The sequence below is a fragment of the Protopterus annectens genome, chromosome 2.part2, assembly GCF_019279795.1.
Source record: "Protopterus annectens isolate FY-2018-M chromosome 2.part2, PAN1.0, whole genome shotgun sequence".
NCBI lineage: Eukaryota > Metazoa > Chordata > Ceratodontiformes > Protopteridae > Protopterus > Protopterus annectens.
This window is the reverse complement of record NC_056730.1, coordinates 839692209-839717261: the sequence shown is the minus strand read 5'-3', so window position 1 is coordinate 839717261 and position 25053 is coordinate 839692209. Positions and strand designations below refer to the sequence as shown.

Sequence of the window (25053 nt, the reverse complement as noted above, 5' to 3'; positions counted from 1 at the left end):
AGCCCAACAATAAGTACAAAACAGTGGAGCCCAACAATAAATACAAAACAGAGGAGCCCAACAATAAGTACAAAACAGTGGAGCCCAACAATAAATACAAAACAGAGGAGCCCAACAATAAGTACAAAACAGTGGAGCCCAACAATAAGTACAAAACAGAGGAGCCCAACAATAAGTACAAAACAGTGGAGCCCAATAATAAGTACAAAACAGAGGAGCCCAACAATAAGTACAAAACAGTGGAGCCCAACAATAAATACAAAACAGAGGAGCCCAACAATAAGTACAAAACAGTGGAGCCCAACAATAAGTACAAAACAGAGGAGCCCAACAATAAGTACAAAACAGTGGAGCCCACCAATAAATACAAAACAGAGGAGCCCAACAATAAGTACAAAACAGTGGAGCCCAACAATAAGTACAAAACAATGGAGCCCAATAAAAAGTACAAAACAGTGGAGCCCAATAATAAGTACAAAACAGTGAAAACCAACAACAAATACAAAACAGAGGAGCCCAACAATAAGTACAAAGCAGAGAAGCCCGATAATAAGTACAAAACAGTGAAAACCAACAATAAGCACAAAACAGAGGAGCCCAACAATAAGTACAAAACAGAAGTAAATTAGGAGTTGAATATTTTCTGATGGATATTGAAAAGCTGGGGACAAAATGTGCTTACCAGTAGTTAATTTGCCATCTATTTCTATGTTTTACCCTCCCTTACTATCAGTTATATCTATGATACGTTTGTTAAACAAATCTGATATTTTATTTCAGTCACATTTTGCACTGAACAAAGCAGAGACAATTCAATCTTCAGAACTTCATGTTATATTATTTAATGCCTTGCAGGAATTAGGGTAAATGTCTCATTGTATAAATGAATGTACATAAAAAGTTGCCAACTAATGCAAACCTGTCCCTCCATAAATGTTAGATTTCCGGATGATGGGATAAAATCATCTAAGCTGGCACTCAAGGGCTGAGCTTCCCAGTATGCATATACTCGGCCAAAGGTTCCAGCCTTGCGAATGACTGGTAGAATTAGTATATTCCATGGAGGGGGTACCTCATATCCAAAAACAGCACCTGTTGTATCCTGTAACACACAAGATAAAATTCTATTTCAGTATCAGCTGTGTTCCTTCCTTTCACAGCCCAAATTATAGAAGTAGTTGAAACTCAGTCAACTGAAATATCCAAAAATGAGGTGCTATAGTTAATGTTGATTTAATTGACATGACAGTTCCAGTATTAAACATCAGTAATAACCATTCATATTTATATTAAGTAATGTGGCAATGATTCAGATTAAAAAAAAAAAGAAAATCCTAGAAGCTAAGAACTGGAAGGCAGACACTGCTACAAGAATTTGAATTATTTGATTCTGTACCTAATGAGGAGCAGGCACATTTGTGAAAGACAAGAGCATGACTCCCCAGTGAATGGTGCAACTACTATGTGGTATCACTCTGTCAGATGCAGACATGTTGATGTTTTAATCTTAGCAGTACACACTCAGATTGCCTCTACTGCTGCACAAAAATGTGTAACTCTATCAATGAGCCATGGAACTCAGACTGCAAATGGGATGTTTTCACATGGAAAATAAATCTGCACTGCACATTATAATCAATAAAACCATATTTTAATATTTTGATGCATACACTTCAAAGCAGGTCTTTATTTTGTTCTTAAATATGTGTAACACAGACATTTATAATTAGAGTAGAACAATAAAACCCGAAAACTCAGAAAAGAGAGAACCTTTTCCATATTTAGCATTTATTATTTTATTCAATAAAAATTATTAAAAGGTCATCTGTAAGTCTTCGACAATTGCTTAAGTTAATAAGTGTGGCCAACCAAAGTGCAATAATTTACAGATATAGAACTATGTATTTTCCCTTACAGAACTGCGTTATTTTAAAACTGATTATCTCTCCAAAAAGGAAAGTATTGGTTGAGGTTTATGAACTTAGTACATTTCACCTTTTAGAGTGTAAATTGAATGGAGTGGGTAGGTTCTGTGCGCTCACACACACACACACACACACACACACACACACACACACACACACTGTATAAATAGACAGATTTTTAAAGGGAGCTTGGCAAGCTGAGGCCACTGTTGGGATTATCTCTTTCCAAGTGTTGTAGTGACCTTACAGTTAAAGTTCAGCTCCTAAATTAGATGTTGAGGTTGCTCTCTGCAGAAATCCTATCTTTTCATTCACTGCTCAAGTGCATTTCAATCATGGTTTTTGAAACAGCATCCAATTGACTTACCTTTGGTAAGATGACCCAGATAGATTCCAACTTATCACTGAAGGAAAATCGTTAGTTGATAAGTGGACATGAAAAGATAGTTCTAGTACATCTTACATACTAGAAATGCCCAGATAGATTCCTTCCAACTTCTCACAGGAGGAAAATCATTGGTTGATAAGTGGACATGAAAATATGGTTCTAGTACATCTTACATACTAGAAATGCCAAGATAGATTCCAACTTATCACAGGAGGAAAATCATTAGTTGATAAGTGGACAGGAAAAGATGGTTCTAGTACATCGTACATACTAGAAATGTTGCCAGAGCAGCTCGGGCACCAATACCAGCCCTTGTGTGCTGAGTAGAAGACATATACAATTTATTAGCAAACTCATTTTGCATTTTTGCTCAGTGCAGCAGTACTTTTCATAGGAACACAAAATTACAAAAGTACTCGGTCACTAAATATGACAATGACACCTTGTATTCTCAAAAGCTGTCACTGCAATTTTTTTTAATTAACAATTAAAGATGTCACTTAAATATTATTTTAATCATAACACACAACAGTAACAAATAACAAACATGGCAGTTATTATTTATAGTTGACCAAGTAAGTACATTTTCATCATGATCCATGGCACTGGTGACCATTGCTTCATACAAGATAAATCAGTATTTGGAATGATGATATCTGGTCTATATATCCTTACCTTGGTAACACTGAATTGAATTATCCCTCTTGGATCATCGTTTTCATCAATAATTATTTCTGATATCTCCATGCCAGGTCTCTTGATACTGGGATATCCTCCACTGAGAGATACATTTACCAGTTTAACAGTCGTAATATTCACCAGAAAGACTTCCTGTAATTCTGGGATGTCATCCTGTAACAAAAAAAATGTTGTTGCAGAATTAGTAAAATAGCCCTGACATAATCTGTCAGTAAAAGCTTTCATCACAAAGGTCACTTAAAAGTGGGCACCTATGACAGTGAAGCACAGTAACTCAATGGAAATAGATCTGAACCTTTGAACATCCCCCACCATCTCCAGCAAGTGTTGGATGACATTTTAAGTTTTTTTGCTGTTCTTCAATTCTACAAGAAAAGTCTAGCCATTAGTACTCGCAAGTGAATGCCCAAGGAGAAGTTATGATGACTTTTTTAATGGTCAGTATTTTTTTTATAAAGAAACCCATACTGAGCAAGCATAATATGCCATGTTATAGTTCCTAAATTTAGTCTAAGATATGACTGGTGCCAAATTATGTGCGGTGGTGTAAGTAATTTTAACTGTTCACTTCAATAATATACTTCTTTATTCACACTAGTTTAATCAATTATCTTTCGCTTTCAACCATTTTCTGAACTCAAGTATTATAGTGGAGGAGATAATGATGCTAACACCAAAATATAAATTACATCCAATGTTGTCAGAATGATTCCTTCTAGCAACCTCATATTATGTGCATTGTTATTCACTATGTGACTATGTCACCAAGCATAAGGTTTTTCACTTGATATTTTAATGACTGTAGATGCACTAACACCAAACTGTTTCAGATACATGTTTGCAGTTTTAGAAATAAGGTCTTCACAAATCAAACACAGAAAGAAGTTCATTATCTGACTAAAGAAAAAGAGCAACTTCACTATTTGTAATAGCAATTCTTCTCCTTATGGTGGGTTAGTATCCCCCAGATGTTACCTTATTACTCTGCTTAACTTCATAGATGTTATACAATAATGACTATATCTTGGTTACCAGACACCACCCCCCATCCTTAATCCAGTCTTTATTGAGGTATATGCCTCAGACCTGTATCATAAAGCAAAGAAACGTGAGCCTGTAAGTTTCTATGATTCTTTGTTGTACCAACAGAGATACGTGATTGCAATCTAACTGACCTGTGAACTATACATCTAGCTTTCACTTAATTACTTAGGTATTCTTAAACACTATTAGTAAAGTAAAAAATAAAAAGCAAACTTTCACAGACAGCCTTCTGTAGCTTTAAATCATCTGGTTTATTTTTTTATGAGCACTTCTATCATAAAAAGACTTCATCAGATAATAAAACTCTTAGTTTTCATTGGAGTGGGCTAGTGGTTGGTAGGGTGAGAAATCTGATTGGACAGAAAAATGCTGTTTGGATTGGAGGAGAAGAAATGCCCTTATTAGAATATGGAGTCTGACAGATGTGGTTGCCATACTCCCAATGTGGCCCATTTTCAGGAAGCATTGTATATACAAGTAAAAAAAACACTTTGACTAAAACTTTAATATATGTGCAGATGCCAGAGTTAAAAAAAAAATTACCATAACAGTGCCTGTTTATCCATTGGGCATTAAGAAGTTATTTTTACTTTATAATTTTTATTTTATTTTTGGTCCACTGTTGTTGTTGCTGAGGGGGTTGATGAAGAAAATATCCAGATTTGTTGCAACTCCACTAACCGGAGACTGAATATGATCCAGAGAAGACATGGTTCCATGGTGTAAATGTTAGAATTCTGAAACTAGCCATTTGAGTTCAGATCTATACTTTTCTGTTCTTCAGAAATCTTAAATATTCTCTGACGTGATCTAAGATGTTAGATGATTAAGTTTTCTTACTAATTTGCAAAGTGATTCCTCATATTCCTTGCCTACATTTCATATCTTATTGCAAAGCTGTGTTGTCTGCAGTGTGACATAGCTAACATATTAACATTGATTTTAATGGCTTTTTTCCATCTATATAAGGATTTTGATGAGCTTGCCCAGTATACTTTTGAATTCCATTACTATTTTTGATGGAACTGCCTTGGGTACAAAGTACTAGGGGGCAATCAGCCAATCCCAGTTTCTCTTTAATGCATACCTGCTTTTAAAGGTTAGTATTGCATTTGCAGTCAAACCTGAGCACTGTAGCTCCCCCTGTGTGGTCTAAACTGTAACAAGCAAATTTAAAGCATTTCTTTTCTAAATTAAAACCTTAGCATTGTAGCAAGCAGTTTGCTACAGTTTAAAATAAAAAAAAATATTCATTTATTTTTTTTTTACAAGAAAAATAAGAGGAAGAAGAGTCAGAAAGCAGAGTGGAGAGATGGGATCTAACTGGCGCCTGGCCACGTACCTGATCACTCACCTTTTTTTTCTCTTCATTTAAGAGAGGTGGTGAAGGGTATTGATTGGGTTCTGTCTGCAGGACATGCCAGTTGGCATTCCTGTAGCAGCATTGTAGAAGTCCTTTGAAGAAATGTGGGGGTGGGGCACTAGTTCATCGGACTGGCACAGTGCATTGGTTGAGCCACCCATGGCTCTGTATAATCCCCTCCTCCATTATTTTCATTTTCCTAAAGACTAAACTTGTTGAGCTTCTCAAGGCTATTTATTTGTTGTCTGCTGTAGACTATTGCCTTGTACTGAATGGCGTGCATAGGTCTGTAAAATCAGGCAATGGACCTCTACACAAATAAACTCTGCTCAGTCTCTGAACAATAATAAAGTGGCTTTCAACATCTTCCAGTTTCTGTGAAGTTTTGTTAAAGTATATATATATATATATATATATATATAGATATACACGCACATACACACACACACACACACACACACACACACACACACACACACACACACACACACACACACACAGAAAATGAGATGATTTTTCATGGCTCATCTTGTCATAATGGCCTACATACATATAAAGAACCTGGAACCTTTTTTGGCAAATGCTATTCCTGCAAAGAAGAATGGATGGCATTGCTCAGTGTTATGGGTACATCCACACAGAGGTTCCTTTGGAGCCCAGTTCAACCACAAATGGCTACAGACAAATCTAACAGACTATATATTTAAGGGACATTTTAGCCTATCTCATTACAGCCCTTCTCTACCTATGGCCATATCTGCTCTTCCTGGTATTCCTTCTTGAGTTGCATGTTGAAATCCACCTGGAAAGCTGTTAAAAAAGAAAAAAAGGTTTCCATATACGAATTAATCATTTCAGAGAGGTGTATTCTGCCTGAAATCGACGTTCTTTGGTCAGTTCCTGAATGTAGCCATGCTTGAATTTAGACTTTGGCTGGTGAGATAGTTCTTAGCTGAGCTGTAACATGAGCTACTCAGTGCAGCTGGATTGGACTTCGTATTACAACCAGAGAGCACTTCTAAAGAGAATACTTTTCCACTGGACATCTTTGTAATTGCTGAGATTCCTGTTCAAGTCATCAGTTTGAACTCATCTGAAAAATCTAATTCTTTGTTTTTTTTGAGAGGGATAGTAAGTTTTTGCTAACTAAAGGACTATTCCGGACAGATATATTCTCCTAGAGTTTTATTTTCTTAGCCTGGTCATTCTGGTGTCAAAAGCTACTTTTTTCCAGTTTAAACAGCTTTATTTAGTAACCATTTGAAAGGTTGGTACCCACTAGACAGAATCCCAAAATGAAGAGACCAAATGGCAGAAAGATCAGACTTGTATATACCAAGTACAAAGTGCCATTTCTTAGAATATTCCCTTTTATCTGATGTTCGGTGATCTTAGAGCTGGTATAGATACGTTTTGGGGGGTGGGGATTTGCCCATCTTATGGCTTGCCCCCACCCACAAAAAAAGAAATTTTAAGAAAAAGAATGATTTTTGAGACATACTATTCTCCTGCATTGTTTGTATTTTCTTCTTTGGCTTTTCAGCACTCAGTATTTTGAGTGATGAAATTTCAATAGGGAGCCTTATTTGCCAAATGATAAAATAGCACCACAACAAAACCTTATACAAATCAGTATTTATGAATGACCTTGTCAGCACAAAAATAATCACTTAGCATACGTGAACTGAAAGTATGAAAATGCTGAGTTGTTGGTTAGAATTACTTCCTTTATCATATTACATCTGTTTATGAATGAAAGGGACTAGTCCCTTGCTCCACTCAGCAACAGAACATTTTCAAGATTTAAAGATAAAAAAATTAAAGTAGCAGCTACAATGCTGTGAATGGCTTCAGACATTTAATTTGGTATTCTGGCATTATTACTGTACACTCTTAATAACCAGAAGGCACTATCTGAAATGTCTAGCACATGCTTTCCAGTTAAGGACTCCACAGAATGGCATACTGCTTGCCATATGATTTTTAACTCCTGACACTCCCACGCCTTATAAAAATAGTCTGCTCTGAACTCTTGGCATCTCCAATAGAAGTGGTTTTGCCTCCAGCCTTCCATAATCTTACTGGTGAGTGTTACCATTGATACAGTAATTTGAAAAAATGTTAGGTAGGTCAGGGGGTTAAGTTGTGGTGACAAACTCCATTGGCCAATCTCATCCCACTATGTACCTGTCAGTCCATTTCTCCCATGACTAATGATGTCATTATATTCAGCCTGAGACTGTTCCATGTATGCAGGACTGACCGGACTCAGTGCGAATAAAGCACAATAAATTTAATAACATAAAACACCATAAATAAGCACTTTCATCTCTCATAGAGACTTCTTTTTTTTCTACAGTTTAATTGGTTTGGTGAAGTTTTGGCAGTTTTTATCAGTTTACTGTTCCACGTATAAACCAGATATTTTACATAGCTTCCAGACTCCTTCAGTAAGCCTTATTGGGGCCACCTGAACTGTCTTGTTTTTTTGCACATTGCCCTGCGAGAACTTGGGCCCCTGATGTAATTCCTTTTTAACAAGGACAACTGGAGAAAGTGCCACTGATATCAGGATCCTGACATATTTGTTAAACCATATCCCCTCTAGCATGACTCTGTATTCATATTTCATGGATTTGGCATTTAATGCAAACCACAAACTTTCTGGTTCTCCTGGGTCCCAAAATATGATGGGCCCTTTATGGCCTAATCATAAGGACTCTTTATACATGATGTCCAACTCCACCCAGAACCAGACTGGCCTTGGCTTACCTGGATCCAAGAATACTATGTCCTTTTGTTGGTTTATTAACTATCTGTCCCAAGGATTTTTAAAATTTTTAACTCTAAGAATCTCTGGACATGTTTAACTTTTCAGGTATATGTACATATGTTTGTTGACAGGTAGTAAGACTCTCTGGACATACCCAGCTTTGGAGTTATATGTACATATGTTTGTTGAAGAGTAGTAAGAAAATCTGGACATGTCCAGCTTTGGAGGTATATGTACATATGTTTGTTAAGGGATAGTAAGAATGTCTGGACATATTCAGCTTTGGAGGTATATGTACATATGTTTGTTGAGGAGTAGTGGAACTCTCATTACAAAGGCATTTTTGATAATAGGTAGTTCCTAAAGTACATTTAGGGATCTTATGTGGTTATCATGGGACATGGATGATGTCCTGCAGAAAAATATAAGTTGATAGCTATTCTTGTTCAGGTTAAATTAGAGCTCAGTATGTTAAATTTGTGGGTCTATCAGAATCTGTTTATAGGTGATGTGATCCTTGACAAATACGGAAACGTCGCCACAGTTTCCAACAGGCCTGAATGCGTGGTAGCATACAACTCAGGTATGGAGGGTAGGCTATGCTGGCACTGAAATGGAGTCGCAGTAACAACACAGATATGTGTACAAATTGCAAGACAGCCTCAAGAACAGCAAGTTGTTACTGTTAACACTTCTGGCATTGAGAGGAGTCACTTTGATATGGTCCACTTTAGGGGTGAAAATGGCTACACTGATACCTGATATGTTGGTATGTCCAATAGCTGGACTCTGCCTATAAAAGGGAACAGCAAGAAGTTTAAACAGTATCTGAAAACCATGGAATGTGAGGTGCAGGCTGCATTTGGTGAAGCAATTTGGACTGCCAGTCATCTCTTCCCATGCTGAAAAGTACTAGATATCCCCCCCCTCCCCACCAAATGATACCAATTCCTAAAACAGTTTTTGAAGCCAATCATCTTTTCTTTGTATAAAGGTATCATTTTGGACAAGGGAAGGATTCCACTTAGTATCAGTATCATGTCTGCACTGGACGCATGCATAGCGAGAGTCTGCATGTCTTTCTGTCTGTATATTCCTTACAGGTTATTCACCTTAGTCATTCACACCCATATGATATCCATTATGTCATTATATTTGCCTGGCAAGAGGGATTTTAGAATCCTTGTGATGTCATCAATCCTAGCACCAGAAAGACAACAAACTGTAACCTTATCTTTGTCCATTTTTGTGAGTGTGGGGTCAGTGTCCCCAAAAACAGTGTCACTGATTTTAAAGACTTTGCTGTTTTTACTCATGGAATGTGAGGTATTAGATCGTTTGCAGTTTACCTCCTGGTGACCATTTATTATATGTGAGTGTGGCGCTGATATGAAGGCGGGTATCTGCTGAGATCTAGTCTTCTTATTCCTAGGAAACTTTGGTGGTGAATATTTAAAAGCCTCACTGTAAGTCAGTTTAGTGTGGATGTTATTAGATGTCATTGGTAGTGTTGGGCCATCTTATTCATTGGAAAGGATTCACTGTAATGGTCCTCTCTGGTTGTAGTGACACGTTCAATATCATGGCATAGAGTAACACGTTCTGCAGCCAATCGAAAACAGCACCAAGCTGTGCAGCCATCCAAGCTCAACATTCAATCAGCTCCAGACACCACAAGAAAATTAGTGACAAGCTAATATCTCTTTTAAGTTTGCAGATCACATGGTAATTTGGCTATGACACCCATATAGAGCTATCCTTAAGCTTATAGAGCTGCTTTGGCAGTTTGCTACTCTATCAGGGTTGACTGACTCAGGATAAAACAGTGATTTTTTCCCCTAAACAAAGCATGTTTGGAGTTCAGAGATGATTGGAGTTTAAAGAATGAGAGAATCTGATTCAAGGACTAAAAGTGGTTACAGAAACAGCTTATATCGGCATCAGTACGGTGTTCCCCTCCAGTGGTATGATAAAAAACAACTGTAAGAAACTTGGTGCAGGATTAAAGGATAAGGTGTTTGAATGGTTAAAATTAAAGCTACTGTTCTTACATAGAATGCATGCAGTTAAAATGATTTTGCTCCCAAAGATTCTTCTTCTTATTAGGCACCTCCTACAAATGGCTAGGAAGGAATGAGTAGGAAAACAATACAGAGGCTACTTATGAATTTTATATGGGATAAGAAACCCTCGGGATTTACAGGAAATGTATGTTACTGACGAGTAAAGGGGGGGCAGTGAATCCCTGATGTGGGATTATATGTAAGGCCAGTGGTGGAATGGCAGATGATTCATGCAAGAAGTAAGTTTATACCTGTTATAAATTTTTTAACTTATTCTTAAATATTATATATTTTTAGCAAAAATGACATATAACACATTAGGATGTGTTTAACAGGTAAAGGCAATTTGTTAGAAATGGTCGGTGGTTTTAAGACTCAGCAGTGCCTATCAAATTGCTGACTGAATCCAAAGCAGTTCATGTTTTCAGTACTGATAAGGCACTTTATTTTGCAAAAGGTTTAATGAAAATGCATTGTCTGTTAATGCAGATGTAAAATATTTATCTCTTAAATATCAAAGGAGCACCTCCTTTCCTTTTTCCTGATACTTTTCATTTAGAGCACTTAAACAAATACACTGCCTCAAAAGCAGGTTTAAATTCAATACTGAATGGCTTTGTAACATGTCTCTGTTCCATTTCTTCTGAATTTGACCTAACAGCTGCAATATAAAATATGGTGGTAGATTAACATATCCATATCTCTCAACTGTCCAGATTTTTGCCTTGTATTTTTGGTTTGTTCCTCATAAAATTTGTAGTTTTCTGACAAGCCATTGCGGATTAAATAATGATAAACTTTTGGGTTTCAGACTACATATCCTTCAGAAAATGCATGCTAATGCAAAACCTATTATTCTAGCAACTTTTTAAGTTTATACGGGTGATATTTAAAATCTGTCCTTATTTCTGGGCCTTTGGCCGAACATTATTTTTGGCTTTGTCAAGATTTCTTGCACTAAGAGGTTGACAGGTATGAGCATATCCCAAGCATGAGTGTGAGGACTGGGGGTTTTAGCTTGATAAATATATTTCATTCACTGTTCATCTGCATGACATACATACATGCATATAAACACAAACACACACACACACACACACACACACACACACACACACACACACACACACACACACACACACACACACACACACACACGCACTCACTCATACATACCATGTAACATATATACATTTTACTGTGATATGGGTGCACAAACTGGGTATTAGTAAGGTTTGTTTATTGCAAGCTTATCAAAATCACAGGAGAAATAGAAAGTTTCAAGTTTCAGTGCCTATCCGCAACAGACATTGGGTTATAAAGCCTCTATGTTCTCATGTATGGCTTGCAATCACAGGCCATGACTGTGTTCTTTTCTTTCCTAACACAGCACATTTGAGATATAAATTTATTTTTATATGCCACACAATGAATGAAGTTGCATTTCATTACTAGAATTTTAGAGGTAATTGGTCTTACACAAAAAATAATGTATTATACTAGTATGTGTTTGTTGTTGGTGATAAGTGGAATTTTCCAGAATGATATTATTAGTATTTATATCAATATCCCTGGGCTTCCTGAAAGGCAATGTGACTCTGTTGATCCCTAGTCTCTGCCATGGATTCTATAAGGAATCCCCACAACAGGAAGACACCCCTCAACTGTCCCCCAGACATCACTGAGCAAACACTGCACTCATTATTCCACTCCCCCCTACTAGTACCTCCAGCACTCAGGCCCCTTACTGAATTTGGGTTGTCAGGGTCATAGCCTGAGCTATGTCACAGAGATTGCACTTTGCCAATTACACTTGAATCTTCCACTGAATGATTTAAGACCAGATGCTCATCATTATTAGATTATCAAATATTCTTAAATAAGCAAGTAAACCCCATAATTTCCATCTGATATTGTTTGGCTATATTATTATTAAAGCCTTAATAATAGTCTATTATAGTGGTCACATTTGTTTGTTATTAAATGTAGGTAGACTTTCTCCAGGGTCCTTCCTTCATTATTACTTTGTTTAGCCATTCACTGGAATTCGTTAGCCTTATCTGACTTACCCTTCTTATAAAGAATCCATAACGGCATGTACGTTGTGAATGATTGTCCTTCTTGTTCTAGCTACTGAACCCACTTCTGTTTTTGCAACATTATGAATAAGTTATCAACTGGACCTTCAAAAACTTTGTCACATTTCTCATGGTATTTGTATTGACTTCAAGAAAAACACCCTTAAGGAAGAAATGTTAAAGATGTCTTTCATAATTAGGGAATGTGTTTAACTGAAAGGGCTCCTATCCCACACTTCTGCAACTGTACCGGTCCCTGCAATTAACTGGTAAAGAAATGACAGACGTCCCAGTGTTAATGTATTTGCAGTGCCCTGTATCTGGAATTCCTTAACCTACTGGGTAAGAATGACCCCTCTTTAGAAAGTGCATAAGTGTACATTTAGACGTGCCTTGGAGACTGAAAACTTAATGTAAATCCATGCCATTCAGTCTTCTTTTGCTGATTATGTTTCAGTAGAACTGGCTTAGCAATGCATAACATAGAGTTGTTTGTATTGATATGCATCTATAATTTGATTTATGTATTTCATAGGGAGTATGTTGTGATGTATCTTTTGGTGTACAGACTCTGTTAATTAAGAGGAAAAAATAAAAACAGCTACAATATAAATCCTACTTCTTGCGGTTTAGTGCTAAAGGCAAGAACACTTACATGACATGTTCTTTGTAATTGTAGCCCAAAGCTGATTAAACATCAGTGTATGTCTTGCATCATAAATTGATCAAGATTAATTTTTGAAAAATTGTACTGAATATAAAAGTGTGTCTCAGTAACAACATATTTTCTGAATATCTATATTATTAAAAACTTACAGGCAAAATTGCAACTGTCACATTTGTACCAGCAGTGTTCTCCTTTATGATTACTGCATCTGTTCTTGTCATGTAGTCCATATTCTCCATGGCTTGACTAGATGACTGCATAGTCAGATTAGGTTTGACTGTGAAGTAGACTGCAACATCACCAACAAATCCCTGTTCCCGCACAATTCTTAAAGATACGTTGAGGGCAGTTATTCCTGTTAAGGTGAAAACAAAGCATAGAAGTACAATATTATAAAAGATTAAAACATGTATATCTGTATATTCAATTTATTGCATTACTTTATTTATTGATTCTGCATTATGCTTAAAAGATCACATCTAATATGTACATATAACTATGCAGTATCAATATATGTTCCTATTATTCATTTTTGCATGCTGTTTTTCCCATGTGTTTCAAATGACCATAAAAAGATTTTTATAACATGGTTGCCTAACACTCTTTCACTGAAAGCTACTAAATAGCACAGAGCTCTTCTTCTTTGACTGAACCACACCTGAGGAAGAAGGACAGGAGAAAGTACAGTTGTAGAAGTTGAGTTTATCATAGCAGTGGATGTTCAAATAATCAATGCCGCAATAGCCATAGCTATACAAGTTATATCCTGCCAAGGATATAACAGCCATCCAGTTTTCAGAACTTCAGGGCACCTTCCATACACCCAAACTGTCAAGAAGCTTTAGCTAAGCTGACTAAAAGACAAGTTTTGTTGTGAAGCCCTTCAGAGTTTTCTTGACAGGCTGACATGTGAAAGGGCAATGCTAGGAACAACAAAACATTAATGTTCACTCCTGATGTAAAAAAAAAAAAACACACCAAAAAATAAGGGGAATGGAGGGAGGGAGCAGCTACTTCATCAGTGATCATTTGAACATCTACTGTTATGGTACGTTCAGCTTACACAGCTGTACTATGTTCATCATCCATATTGATCACTGATGCAGTAACCTTAGCTATATGGGTAGATTACTACATTTGTGGGGTGGAAAGAGAAGAGTTTAGGAGCCCTTGGAGAATGGTTCTAGCAAAGCTCTATCTGGACATAGAGAAGGAATTGCATATAGTGCTTTGTAAAGTATGTCCAGAGGACCAAGTAGCAGTTTATAGAATACTTCTAGAATCCAACCCTTTCCAAAATGCCATAGATGAAGCCAAGGCTCTGGTAGAGTGGGCCTTGCCCCTGCCTGCAATAGTTTTGTTATGGTGAGTATAATAAAAGTTAATAGCCTTAGACAAGCATTTGAAAAGAGTGTGTTTTGATACAGGTTGTCCCTTCTTCCTACCTTCACAAGAACTGAACAATTCGTTTGAAGATCATAATGACTTAATTGTGTCAGGATAGTACCCGAGTTGTCTGTGGACATCCAAGGTATACAGTATCCTTTCTCCTTCACTTTTAGCTTCAGGAAAGAAATGGGACATGAATGGCTTGGTTTAAAGTAAACTTGGATACCACTTTAGACAAAAAAGAAGGATTAGTTCTCAAAGAAAAGACCCTGTCCCTATGAAAAATTAAATAGGGTTAACTCACCATTAAAGCTTGCAACTCAGATACACTTCTTGCAAAGTATATAGCAATCAGTAAAACTGTTTTCCATGTTAAGCACCTCAAGTCAAACAGATAAGCTGGTTCAAATGTAACAAGAGTTAGTATTTCTAATGCAAAATTAAGATCCCAAGAAGTGCCACCAGTTTTTTGGAGGCCTCTTATGCAAAACCCCTTTAAAGTGCATGAGATTGTATTGAAAGAGGAGGATCCATGGGCAGACATGCTGAAATAGCTGATAAATGATCTTGGATAGAGAAATAAGAAGGCCATAGGATAGTAACTCACACAAAAATTACAAAACAGAGAACAACTAGCCCTGAATGGGGCTCTTGGTTATGTTGGAGGCACAAACTAGCAAACTTTTTCCATATAATTTCCTAGTAGCAGGCTTTCTTGCCTCCGTTAGTACCTGCTACACATCCTCAGTACATAAGTGACTAAAAAGAATTAAGACCCTGTCATCCAGGTAGTCAATTGAAGATGATTGATGTTGGGGTGTATCAAACACTTGTGTGAGTATATGTAGTCTATGAGGTAGCTTGTGGTAATTCTGGTAAAAGATAGAAAAAGGAAATGTAAAGGCATTAAAAGAAAAGAAAAAAGGAACTGGAAAACAATATACATTTAAAGAAAATAGTATATGAAGAAAATGATATCCTTAAAATTAAGAAAGAGAGAAAGGGATAATTTAAGGATTATTTCAGTTAACATAAACAGTACAAAAACATAATAAGAAGGGTAATGATTTTAGAATGGTGCGGCAAATGTGATGCTGATATTATTATACTGGAGGATATAAGAATTATGACATTTGAAGAAAGATTGCAGACATAAAACATTTGCAATGGAGAGATGATAAGGAACATGGGGAACAAACAATGTTCAGGATTAGCAGTATTATATAGAAGAGTCATGAAAATTCTAGATGTCATATTAGCTAAAATGGGAAGATTAACAATTGTCGATATAAGATGGCAAGGAAAAGTTTATAGAATTATAGTATATATGCATATGTGACTAGCATGTAAATATGCATATTATAATTACATTATATTTTAATTGTAATTTAAGGAGGAGTAAAAAGAAAAGAAGAAAATATGTAAAAAATGGAGGAAATCATGAAATGGGAAAACTGATTATACGAAATAGAAAACAGATGTATATAAGAGGTGCTTTATATTTTATAGTATCAGAAGGAATATGCATAATGAAAGAAAAAACTATTATAACAGTTTTTATATCAACAAAGATTATATAGAAATCAGAAAGGGTATAAAAAGAATACGTGAAAAGGAATGGAAAAAAGAATGAAAGAAAGTAATTATTCAGTTTTGTAATGATCATATTACTTTGAAATCATTCTATGATAGTTGGTCTGAATAGTGGATTACTTTTAAAAGAAAATATAAAGGGAGTTATCCACATTGACAGAGTAAAGTAAGAAAGAAAGAAATGCAGGAATATGTTAAAATGGGTCTACTTTGTTTCACTGAAAAGACACTTCACTGAAACTCATTTCACTGAAAACTCATTTCAGTGAAAATCAGTTGGCTGAGCGCAATTCATTGAATGCTCACTTCACTGAAAACTTATTTGACTGAAACTCATTTTGTTGAAAGGTATTTGCCCTGTTCCCCACTGTAATGCAACCCTGGAGTTAGTATCTATAGTAAGGGGGGTGTGGTGGGCACACAGCCCCCCACACTGGGGGGGTGAGGGGATATTTTAAACGTTGGAAACCATAGACATGGATATTTATGAATTGAATGAGTAACTCTTTCCAAAAGATAATATATAACCAAACTATTTGGGGGGCTATGTGCTCCACACCCCCAAAGTGCCACCCCCCTTACTATATATACTAACTCCAGGATTGTGCTACAGTGGGGAACAGGGCATATGCCTTTCAACTAAATGAGTTTCAGTCAAATGAGTTTTCAGTGAAGTGAGTTTTCAGTGAATTGTGCTCAAGCAACTGATTTTCAGTAAAATTAGTTTTCCATGAAATGAGTTTCAATGATGTGTGTTTTCAATTAAATTAAGTAGACCTGTTAAAACATTTAGAGATGTGTTAGATAATTTAGTGAATAATAACAGAGCATATTATGAAAAAGAGAAATCAGGATAAATGTAAGGAATTATTATATGAACAAAGACAATTTTACAGGGTAAAACGGAGTGCTATCACCATATTTAAACAAAATAGTGAAGGAAGATAATAGTGTGATGAGATAAATGAAAGATAAAAAATGTAATTTAAAGAAAAATACAACAACAGATTATAAGAGTTAGTGTAAGTTAAATGGAACAAATATTTAGTAAAAAAAAGAGAAATGGTACAAGAGCATGAGAAGTAAAAAGAATATTCTCCAAACAAATAAAAAAATCATTTTAAAAAGTGATTATCTTATATGAATTAGAAACTGCGTTTACAGTTAAATATAGAATTTGCAGCTGGTCCAGATGGATTTGGATTTGAAATGAGTAAAAATGTTGAAGAATGGCAGAAAAAGTACTTATTATGTATGTTTAATGAATGGTTGAATGAAGGTTTAAATTATAAGGAATTATGTAGTGGGATAATAAAATTTATATGGAAAAAATGAGAAAAAAGATAAACTCCATGTAGGAATAGTGTAATTCCTGCACAGAGTGTATGGTGGTCATGTCTGCAGCTCCCCTTTGGCAGCATGCCTTGTATATTAATGAAGGCTCTTTACTGTGGGAGAGCCATGTACACAGTTACTGAATCAGTGCTAGGAGTGTGTGTTACAGTGCTCACAGATGTGTAACATACCCCCTGCTCTGTGAAAGTGCCATAGAGCACTAAAACATGAAAGAAAGTGTATTCAGACACTTATTTATATATTTATTTATGTATTTCCCACAAGGGGTTTGTAACAGTCTCTGTAACACACCCTCTGCACTGTCAAAGTGCGGTAGGACACTTAAAGATTAAAGAAAGTATCCTCAGAAACGTATGATTTTTTTTTATTTGTGTCACACAGGGGTTCTGTTACAATGTCTGTACCACAACTCTTATACTGTCAGAGTGCTGTATGACACATAAATTAAATGTCCCAGTGTGATTTTTCCTTTTATGTTTATTTTTTGGGGGTTTTTTCTTTTTTTTTTTTTTTCAAATTTAAGCATAGCTACGCATGTTTGTGTGGCGCGGCACTTTGCTCAGCAGTGCTTAAATGTAACGAAAAGCTATATAAAAATGTATAGCTGAAATTGTCGCAGCCAAGTTAGCTGAATCATTAGTGTTATGGTTTCATTGGCAGTAGGTGCATGGTTTGAATATCAAGAAAGGCCATTTAGCTTTTACATCACAAAGCATTTCTATTTCTATTTCTATTTTTTTTTTTTTTGCCCTAGTTATTGATATTCGTCAACCAGGTTAGTGCAGCTGGTCCAGAATCCCAGTGTCAGTGGAGATATGAGATGAAAAGCTCCAGTTAAACACAAGTGTCCAATACAGTTCAGTCACACACCAAGGTATTGTAATTAAAGTAAAATACAAACACATAATAATAAAGTATCAATAATGAGTAATTAATCTTAATATATATTTATGTTATCAAGTAGAAATCTTGTTTGCCCTTAGCTAAATCTTGGTAGGAACTGCTAAGCCAAGACTAAGCAATGCTTAAACAGGACCTGTCTGAGCAATACTTAGCAATGCTTAGCTCCACTTAGCCAGTTTGAGCATTGCTAATCAGCCCCATTCTAAGCAGTCCTCAAGTGAGCTAAGCAGATTTGCACACCACTAAACATTGGTAAGCATTTGCCACTTTAAGCACTGCTCAACTAAGCTTAGCGGGTTTGCATACTGTTGAGCTGTGCTTAGCATTTTTAAAAATGGTCCAATGGTGGCAAAGGGTGGGAAATACCCTTATTTAAGCTGTGCAGGTGGAAATGCAGCCAGAAACTGTTAGAGTTTGACCCATGCAGGAACTATATTAGGAGCTGGAGAGGAAGCACACTTTCAGGCACAGAGCTGGAGCATGATGGAATCCTGGGTCATGAGTGGGCTCCTTGAACACCATGATGACAGACTGCTGCAGGGCCAGTACCAGGGCTCCAAATACAAGTCTGAGGCCTGAAACCATCTGGCACATGACTCACCAATGCCAATGGAATCCTCCGCACTGGTGTGCAGGTGCATCATCATTATGACAACCTGAAGGGGAGGAAGAGGGCACTGTTGGCCAATGTATCCAAGATGCTCGGGGAGGGAATGGCCCAGCAGTTTGTACGTATACAAATCATTACTTTACTAAATTCTAGCATTAATATGTGATAGACAGGTATGCATAATGGTGTGTTTTCCCATTACAGCTGCAGAGGAGAGAACTGACAACTTAGAGGCCAATGCTGGGCACATAGCAAGGATGTGCTGACAGTGTGGTGAGTACAGATCTATCTTGCAATATATAATACAATAAATAAGAAATAGTATATTGTTTACTGCCAGTAGGTATAGTGTGTTCTGAGTGTACTGCAATAAATGTGTTCTTAGACCCACATTGATATAAGTGAGTAATGCCAGGTAATGTGCAATACAGATGACGGCATCAAACAAGCTTCTATTGATGAAAGAAAGTTAATACTGTAGTAATATTGTGTAGGAACGACATAAGTATATACTCTATTAATACTATGGATCTTGTAATAAAGTGCAACGTGATTGAAACTGTGAAGGTAATAAATGACATTCATTCATCATCTACAGGATATGCAGTACAACTGAAGTCAGAAGTTTGAATGTAATAAACCACTGTGTCATGTCACCCTCAATAAAGTTATTTCCAGCAACTGTTGTGTTTCTTCTGGTCTGTTGTTGAAGAAATACAGTTGTACAGGTGCTCCACAGCAAATATGGCTATGACACCATGAATTGAGTGAAGTTTGGCTAATAAAGAACTGTTATGCTAAAGTGCAGATGTGGAGCTGTAAAAGAAGATACAATGCAATTTAATATATGTTCTGCACTAAGATCTGAACTTTGAATAATAATGTGTAATGTATTATAGTGTGTTCCCTTCAAGGTTGTATTGTGTTAACCTTTTGCATTTCAGCTATACGTATTCCTGAATGTAGGTACACTGATGCAGGCAAGTATGAGACTGTAATAGGTGGAGACTGCAAATATAAGATGTGCAAATGTATATGGGTCAGATATGCAACCCAGCACCCTGCTATGGTCTGTACAGATCACACATATTCACATCCACTAGGGGTTACATGTGTGCACCTGCATGCAAAGTATTAATACACAGTTCACCAAATATCTCTGTCATGCATGAATCTCATGCATGTATGTTCAACTGTCAATGCAGTCTTCTGTGACACTCTACTGATATTACCAAGCCAGACTTTGTACCCAAGTGACTTTTAGGCACAAATCAATCAAAAAGTGGCAGGTCTATACACACTGAGCAGAGTGGATGAGAGGTGTTGACTCCAACTCTTACCTGAGAGATATAAGTATCCTGTTTTTTTTTCGATTATTTATACAGTTTATTGTTTCTAGCAATTTATATATAGCACTTTTATTGTAATCTGCATGGGTAACTGATTTGTTTGCAGTTAAAAGCATTCTGTATCTTTATAAATCTTTTATCTCTTTAAAAACTTTCATTTTGTGGCTTTCTGTAGTGCTTTGTAGTTTATCCCCGCCCGCCCTGTTGGTGCCTTGCTGTTATACGTGGTGGCTTTGCAGTTGCCCACCCCTACTGTAGATCTGATCTGGGACACTCCTCCCAGTCTAGTGTCATTAGCTCATTCTACCTAATACAGAGAGAACATTTGATAAGGCCTTCTGTTTCTCCTTTTTCCCTTTCAAAAAAAAAAAATGCTTTTGCCTGAATTTCCTTATGTTCTGACTGTGCTTCTCAAACATTTTGTAAATATAGAGTATATTTTAGAGCATTTATTATAACTGTAATTGCCTTAATATTGCTACAACTCAAGTGCTCTAGGTTGTACTGCATCTGAAATGTTTGTGTGTTTTAGCTGCTTTTCTGTTTATATAGACTTCTCTGTATATGTAGACTAGATATTTATTCTGCTGTGTTACTGCCTCTTAAATCATTTTAAAGTTGTGCACTTGCCTTGTTTCTTTTAAAAAGTTTTAAATTGCTAATTTTGTAGAGTTTTAATGGCATTTACTGTTTAGGACTACACACTCAAGTGTGTTAGCCTTTTCTGTGTTTATTTACTGTATTATTGCATTGTTTACCCTGTTTCAACAAATATATATATATATATATATATATATATATATATATATATATATATATATATATACTATCTTGTTTGCTCATTTCCCACATTTTCTAGCCAGTCCATATCCCAGGCTTTGCTTGTCTCAGGACTTTATTTTCTGTGCTCAGAGCTATCCAGACCTTGCTGTGGTAGAGGGAAGTCCTACTGCTTACCAGTGGGACTGGTGAGCATTGTACTGCCTATCTAACACTAGAGGAGTGGTTTCCAGCTCTGAAATTGTAATTTTATTAGCCTTTTTGGGCTGATGTCTATCCCTTTCAACTTTCTGGCTGAAAAACTCATGTGTTTGCACATTTTTCACATCGTGCAGCACTACGAGGTTAGAGTTAAACTATTCCAGGTGCCAGAAAGTCGGCTCTTCAAATTTTCCCTTAAAACTAGCTGGTTTCTCAGTAGTAGCACTAAAATCTGAACCCCTGTGACTAGCACTTGCTCTAGAACCTGCTGAAAAGCACTAGGAAGCCTGAAAATGATACAAGCACTCAGTTCTCTTTGTCAATAAGGAGAAATAAATAATAGGCACTAAACAGCCTACAGTTGCAAAGTACCTTGCAAAGGTAAGGGAAAACAGCTCTTAAACTTTACAAAAAAGCACCTAAACAGGCATTTCCAAGGGTCAGCTTCCGGTGATTTCTCCTTTCCACATGGTGAGTCTGGGCATACTGGGGCAATGCAGCAACTGCCTCATGTACACAGACAATCCTTTCCTCCTACCACCCAAGACTACAACCTGCGAGAGATGCACTTACATAGCCAAACTGGAAGCAAAGCTCTCTCCCGTCAAGATTGTGCTAGACAGTCAAGAGGAGAAGGCTAACACCTGCATTACACCTCTAGCAACTCATAGTCCTTCAAAACCCACACCATCACCACCCACACATAGCAACACTAAACCCACATATGCGGAGGCCCTTAACATTAACCTGCCCAAGCAACAAGGACCTCCGAAGCTGAAACACAAGCAAACACCAGTCACAACCAAAGTGACACATAGCTTACAACACCAGTGTGCCACCCAAAAACAGCCCCTAAGGCAAGACAATGTACCCAACACTTTAGTCATAGGTGACTCTATAGTCAGGCACACTGATGTCCCACTCACCAGGCTGAACAAGGAGAAAATTACAGTCAGCTGCCTGTTGGGTGCCAGGATCCGCCACATAACACATGCACTCAAGTCACTCCACAACAAGTACAAATACGACTCTGTCATTGTCCATGCTGGAGTGAATGACTTGAGACGTACCTCCCTGGACTACATGAAAAGAGACATGGAAGAGCTTTTGGATCATGTGACCCAGGCAGGTATGACCCTAGCCCTGAGTAGCATCCTGCCTTCACCCAGAATGATACCACAGTATAAGGACAAAATGATTGACTTCAACAATTGGCTAAGCTTCTGGTGTCATACAAAGGGGATCCAGTATTTGTCTTCCTGGGAAGACATGATCGACAAACCATGATGCTTTGCCAGAGATGGTCTGCACCTGTCACTCCTGGGATTCAGGTTACTGGCTAAAGCACTTGCCACCCCATAGTGCCTTTTTTAGGCAAGGTTCAAAGGATAAAACCACCACCGTAAGAGATACAAGCATGCAAAATCTGAAGGTAATGCTACTCAATGCTAGAAGTCTAAACCTCAAAATGCACACTCTCGAGGCACTCCTAAAAATGGAGAACATTGATATCTGTACAGTCACTGAGACCTGGTTCAAGGCTTCAGAGAGCACCCCTGCAATACCAGGCTACAATTCTTACCACACTTTTTGGCCACAAAACCAAGACCGAAACACTAAAGGTGGAGGAGTGTCCATATTCACCAAGGATACTCACACCTCCAGGCTAGCTGCCCAACACAATGCATCTGAAATTCTCCAGCTGCAACTAACACTAGATAAGACTGCAATCCAAATTGTAGCTTGCTACATATCCGCCACCATACCCCAAGATTCTCACTACACCTTCCTAAACATACTGGAAAATATTAAGATACAACCAAGCACCCTAATACTGGGTGATTTCAACTACCCTGCCATTAATTGGGAAAACTACTCAGGTACCAACTCCTTTTCCCAATGGTTCTTGGAATTTATAAATTCCAACGCCCTGGATCAACTAATCCATTGTCCCACCAGGGGCTCCAATATCCTAGACCCGGTCATTACCAACATGGGAGACAGATGCTCCACACCAGTGGTCACCCCCTCATTGGTCAGGTCTGACCTTAAGCAAATCACCCTTGACATCCACACCCCACCCCCACCCCCCAGTAAGGAAACCTCCTTAAAAAACTTCTCCAAAGCCAACTTCATGCTACTGAAGTCAGAAGTGACAAACTTCACAACATCCACGCAGACGGGATCTGGAAGTTTGACTGCTGAATCCTACACTAAGGCACTGTACGTGCACATCCACTTGTGCATGAATTGTGCCATCCCAAATAGAACCAAGATGATCTTCTCCAAAAAAGGAAGCCAATCTGGTGGTCCCCTGCTATAAACAAACTATACAACAGAAGGAAGAAACTGCTGCAGAAAAGTGGAAAATTCCAGGATGCAAAAAACTCACTCACCAGCCTCAGTAAGAAACTGAGATCCCTCATAAAATCCTCAAAAGCTAGTTACGAAAATAAAATTGCCAAAGATTCCAAAGACAACCACAAGGCATTCTATAGTTATGTCAAGAATCTAAATGGCAATGCTCATATCTGCTCTGAGCTACAACAGAATGGCATTAAATATACTGATCCCAAGGATATTGCCAATATCCTGGCAGATCGATTTAGTGCCAACTTCACTCCCCTCTCACCCCCTAAAGGGCCCATCTCAATACAAAAAGATTGCCAAATTCCAATAATCACAGCCACACAGGTAGAAATAGCACTCTCCAAAGCTAAGAATACAGCATCCATTGGACCAGATGACATCCCAGGCTGTGTACTACATGAACTACAAAATGAACTGGCACCCCACCTAAGTGTCCTGTTTAATCATAGCCTCACCTCAGGCTTCATGCCCACTGAGTGGTGCACAGCTACAGTTATCCTGCTCTACAAGGGAGGATTTGCCTTGGATCCCAGGAACTACCATCCATCAGTCTGACAAGCCTGATCTGCAAGAGCATGAAACGCATTATCATGGAACTTATAAACAAAGACATTGGCAACCTTCAAACACTGGACCCCACCCAGTTTGGGTTTGTGAAGGGCCGATCTTGTCTCCTGAATCTGATTGACTTCTTCGAATCAGTCTCCAGAGCTGTGGACGAGGGTAAGGCGGTCCACACAGCCTATCTGGACCTCACCAAGGCCTTCAACACCATCCCCCACTCTGGAATCATAGATAAACTTACTAAGCTAGGCATAAATCCCTACATCACTCGATGGGTTGCCAACTGGCTTACTGACAGAACCCAGACTGTAAAAGTAGCAGATTCCGAATCCAGCTCCAGACAAGTTACAAGTGGAGTACCTCAGGGTTCAGTCCTGGGACCACTCTTGTTTGGCATCTACTTCTCTGAAGTACAAGCCAACACTAAGGGACTCTGGCTAACAAAGTCTGCAGATGACTGCAAACTGGGAGCCATTAAAGAATCCCCAAATGTTGTGGATATTCTACAAAAGGGCCTTACAGAAACAGATGCCCGGTGCCAGAGCCATGGGCTCAAGCTTAATGCCAAGAAATGTATAGTTATCCCCTTTAGAAAAAAACATGTACCCATGAACTACCACATAGGAGGTAGGACACTAAACATTGAAAGTGTGATGAGAGACTTAGGGACACAAGTGGACAGTGGTTTCACTTTCAATAACCATATTGCCACAACAGTCAGGAAATCCTTCTATGTGGCACACCTCATCACTAAGGGCTTTTCATCCAGAAAAAAAAGAATTCATTGTCCCACTGTACTCATCCCTCATTAGACCCATTATAGAGTATAATGCCCCATTTGGTATGTACCTCACAAGACATCTGCAACAGCTGGAAAGGCCACAGAAATACCTCACTAAAAGAATCAGAGGCCTAAAGCAGATGCCATATGCTGACCG

General features: G+C 37.7%; 1 protein-coding gene across 1 annotated transcript in view; it reads right to left on the bottom strand.

Moving 5' to 3' along the window:
- Positions 1-25053, bottom strand: part of ADGRV1 (adhesion G protein-coupled receptor V1) — a 3979741-nt gene that overhangs the window by 2501818 nt on the left and 1452870 nt on the right. Inside the window, exons 55-57 of the mRNA XM_044064182.1 lie at positions 13150-13355; positions 2989-3165; positions 920-1102 (exon numbers count right to left, since the gene is read on the bottom strand). Coding sequence (XP_043920117.1) covers positions 920-1102; positions 2989-3165; positions 13150-13355 — 566 coding nt within the window. The remainder of the gene's footprint in view (positions 1-919; positions 1103-2988; positions 3166-13149; positions 13356-25053) is intronic.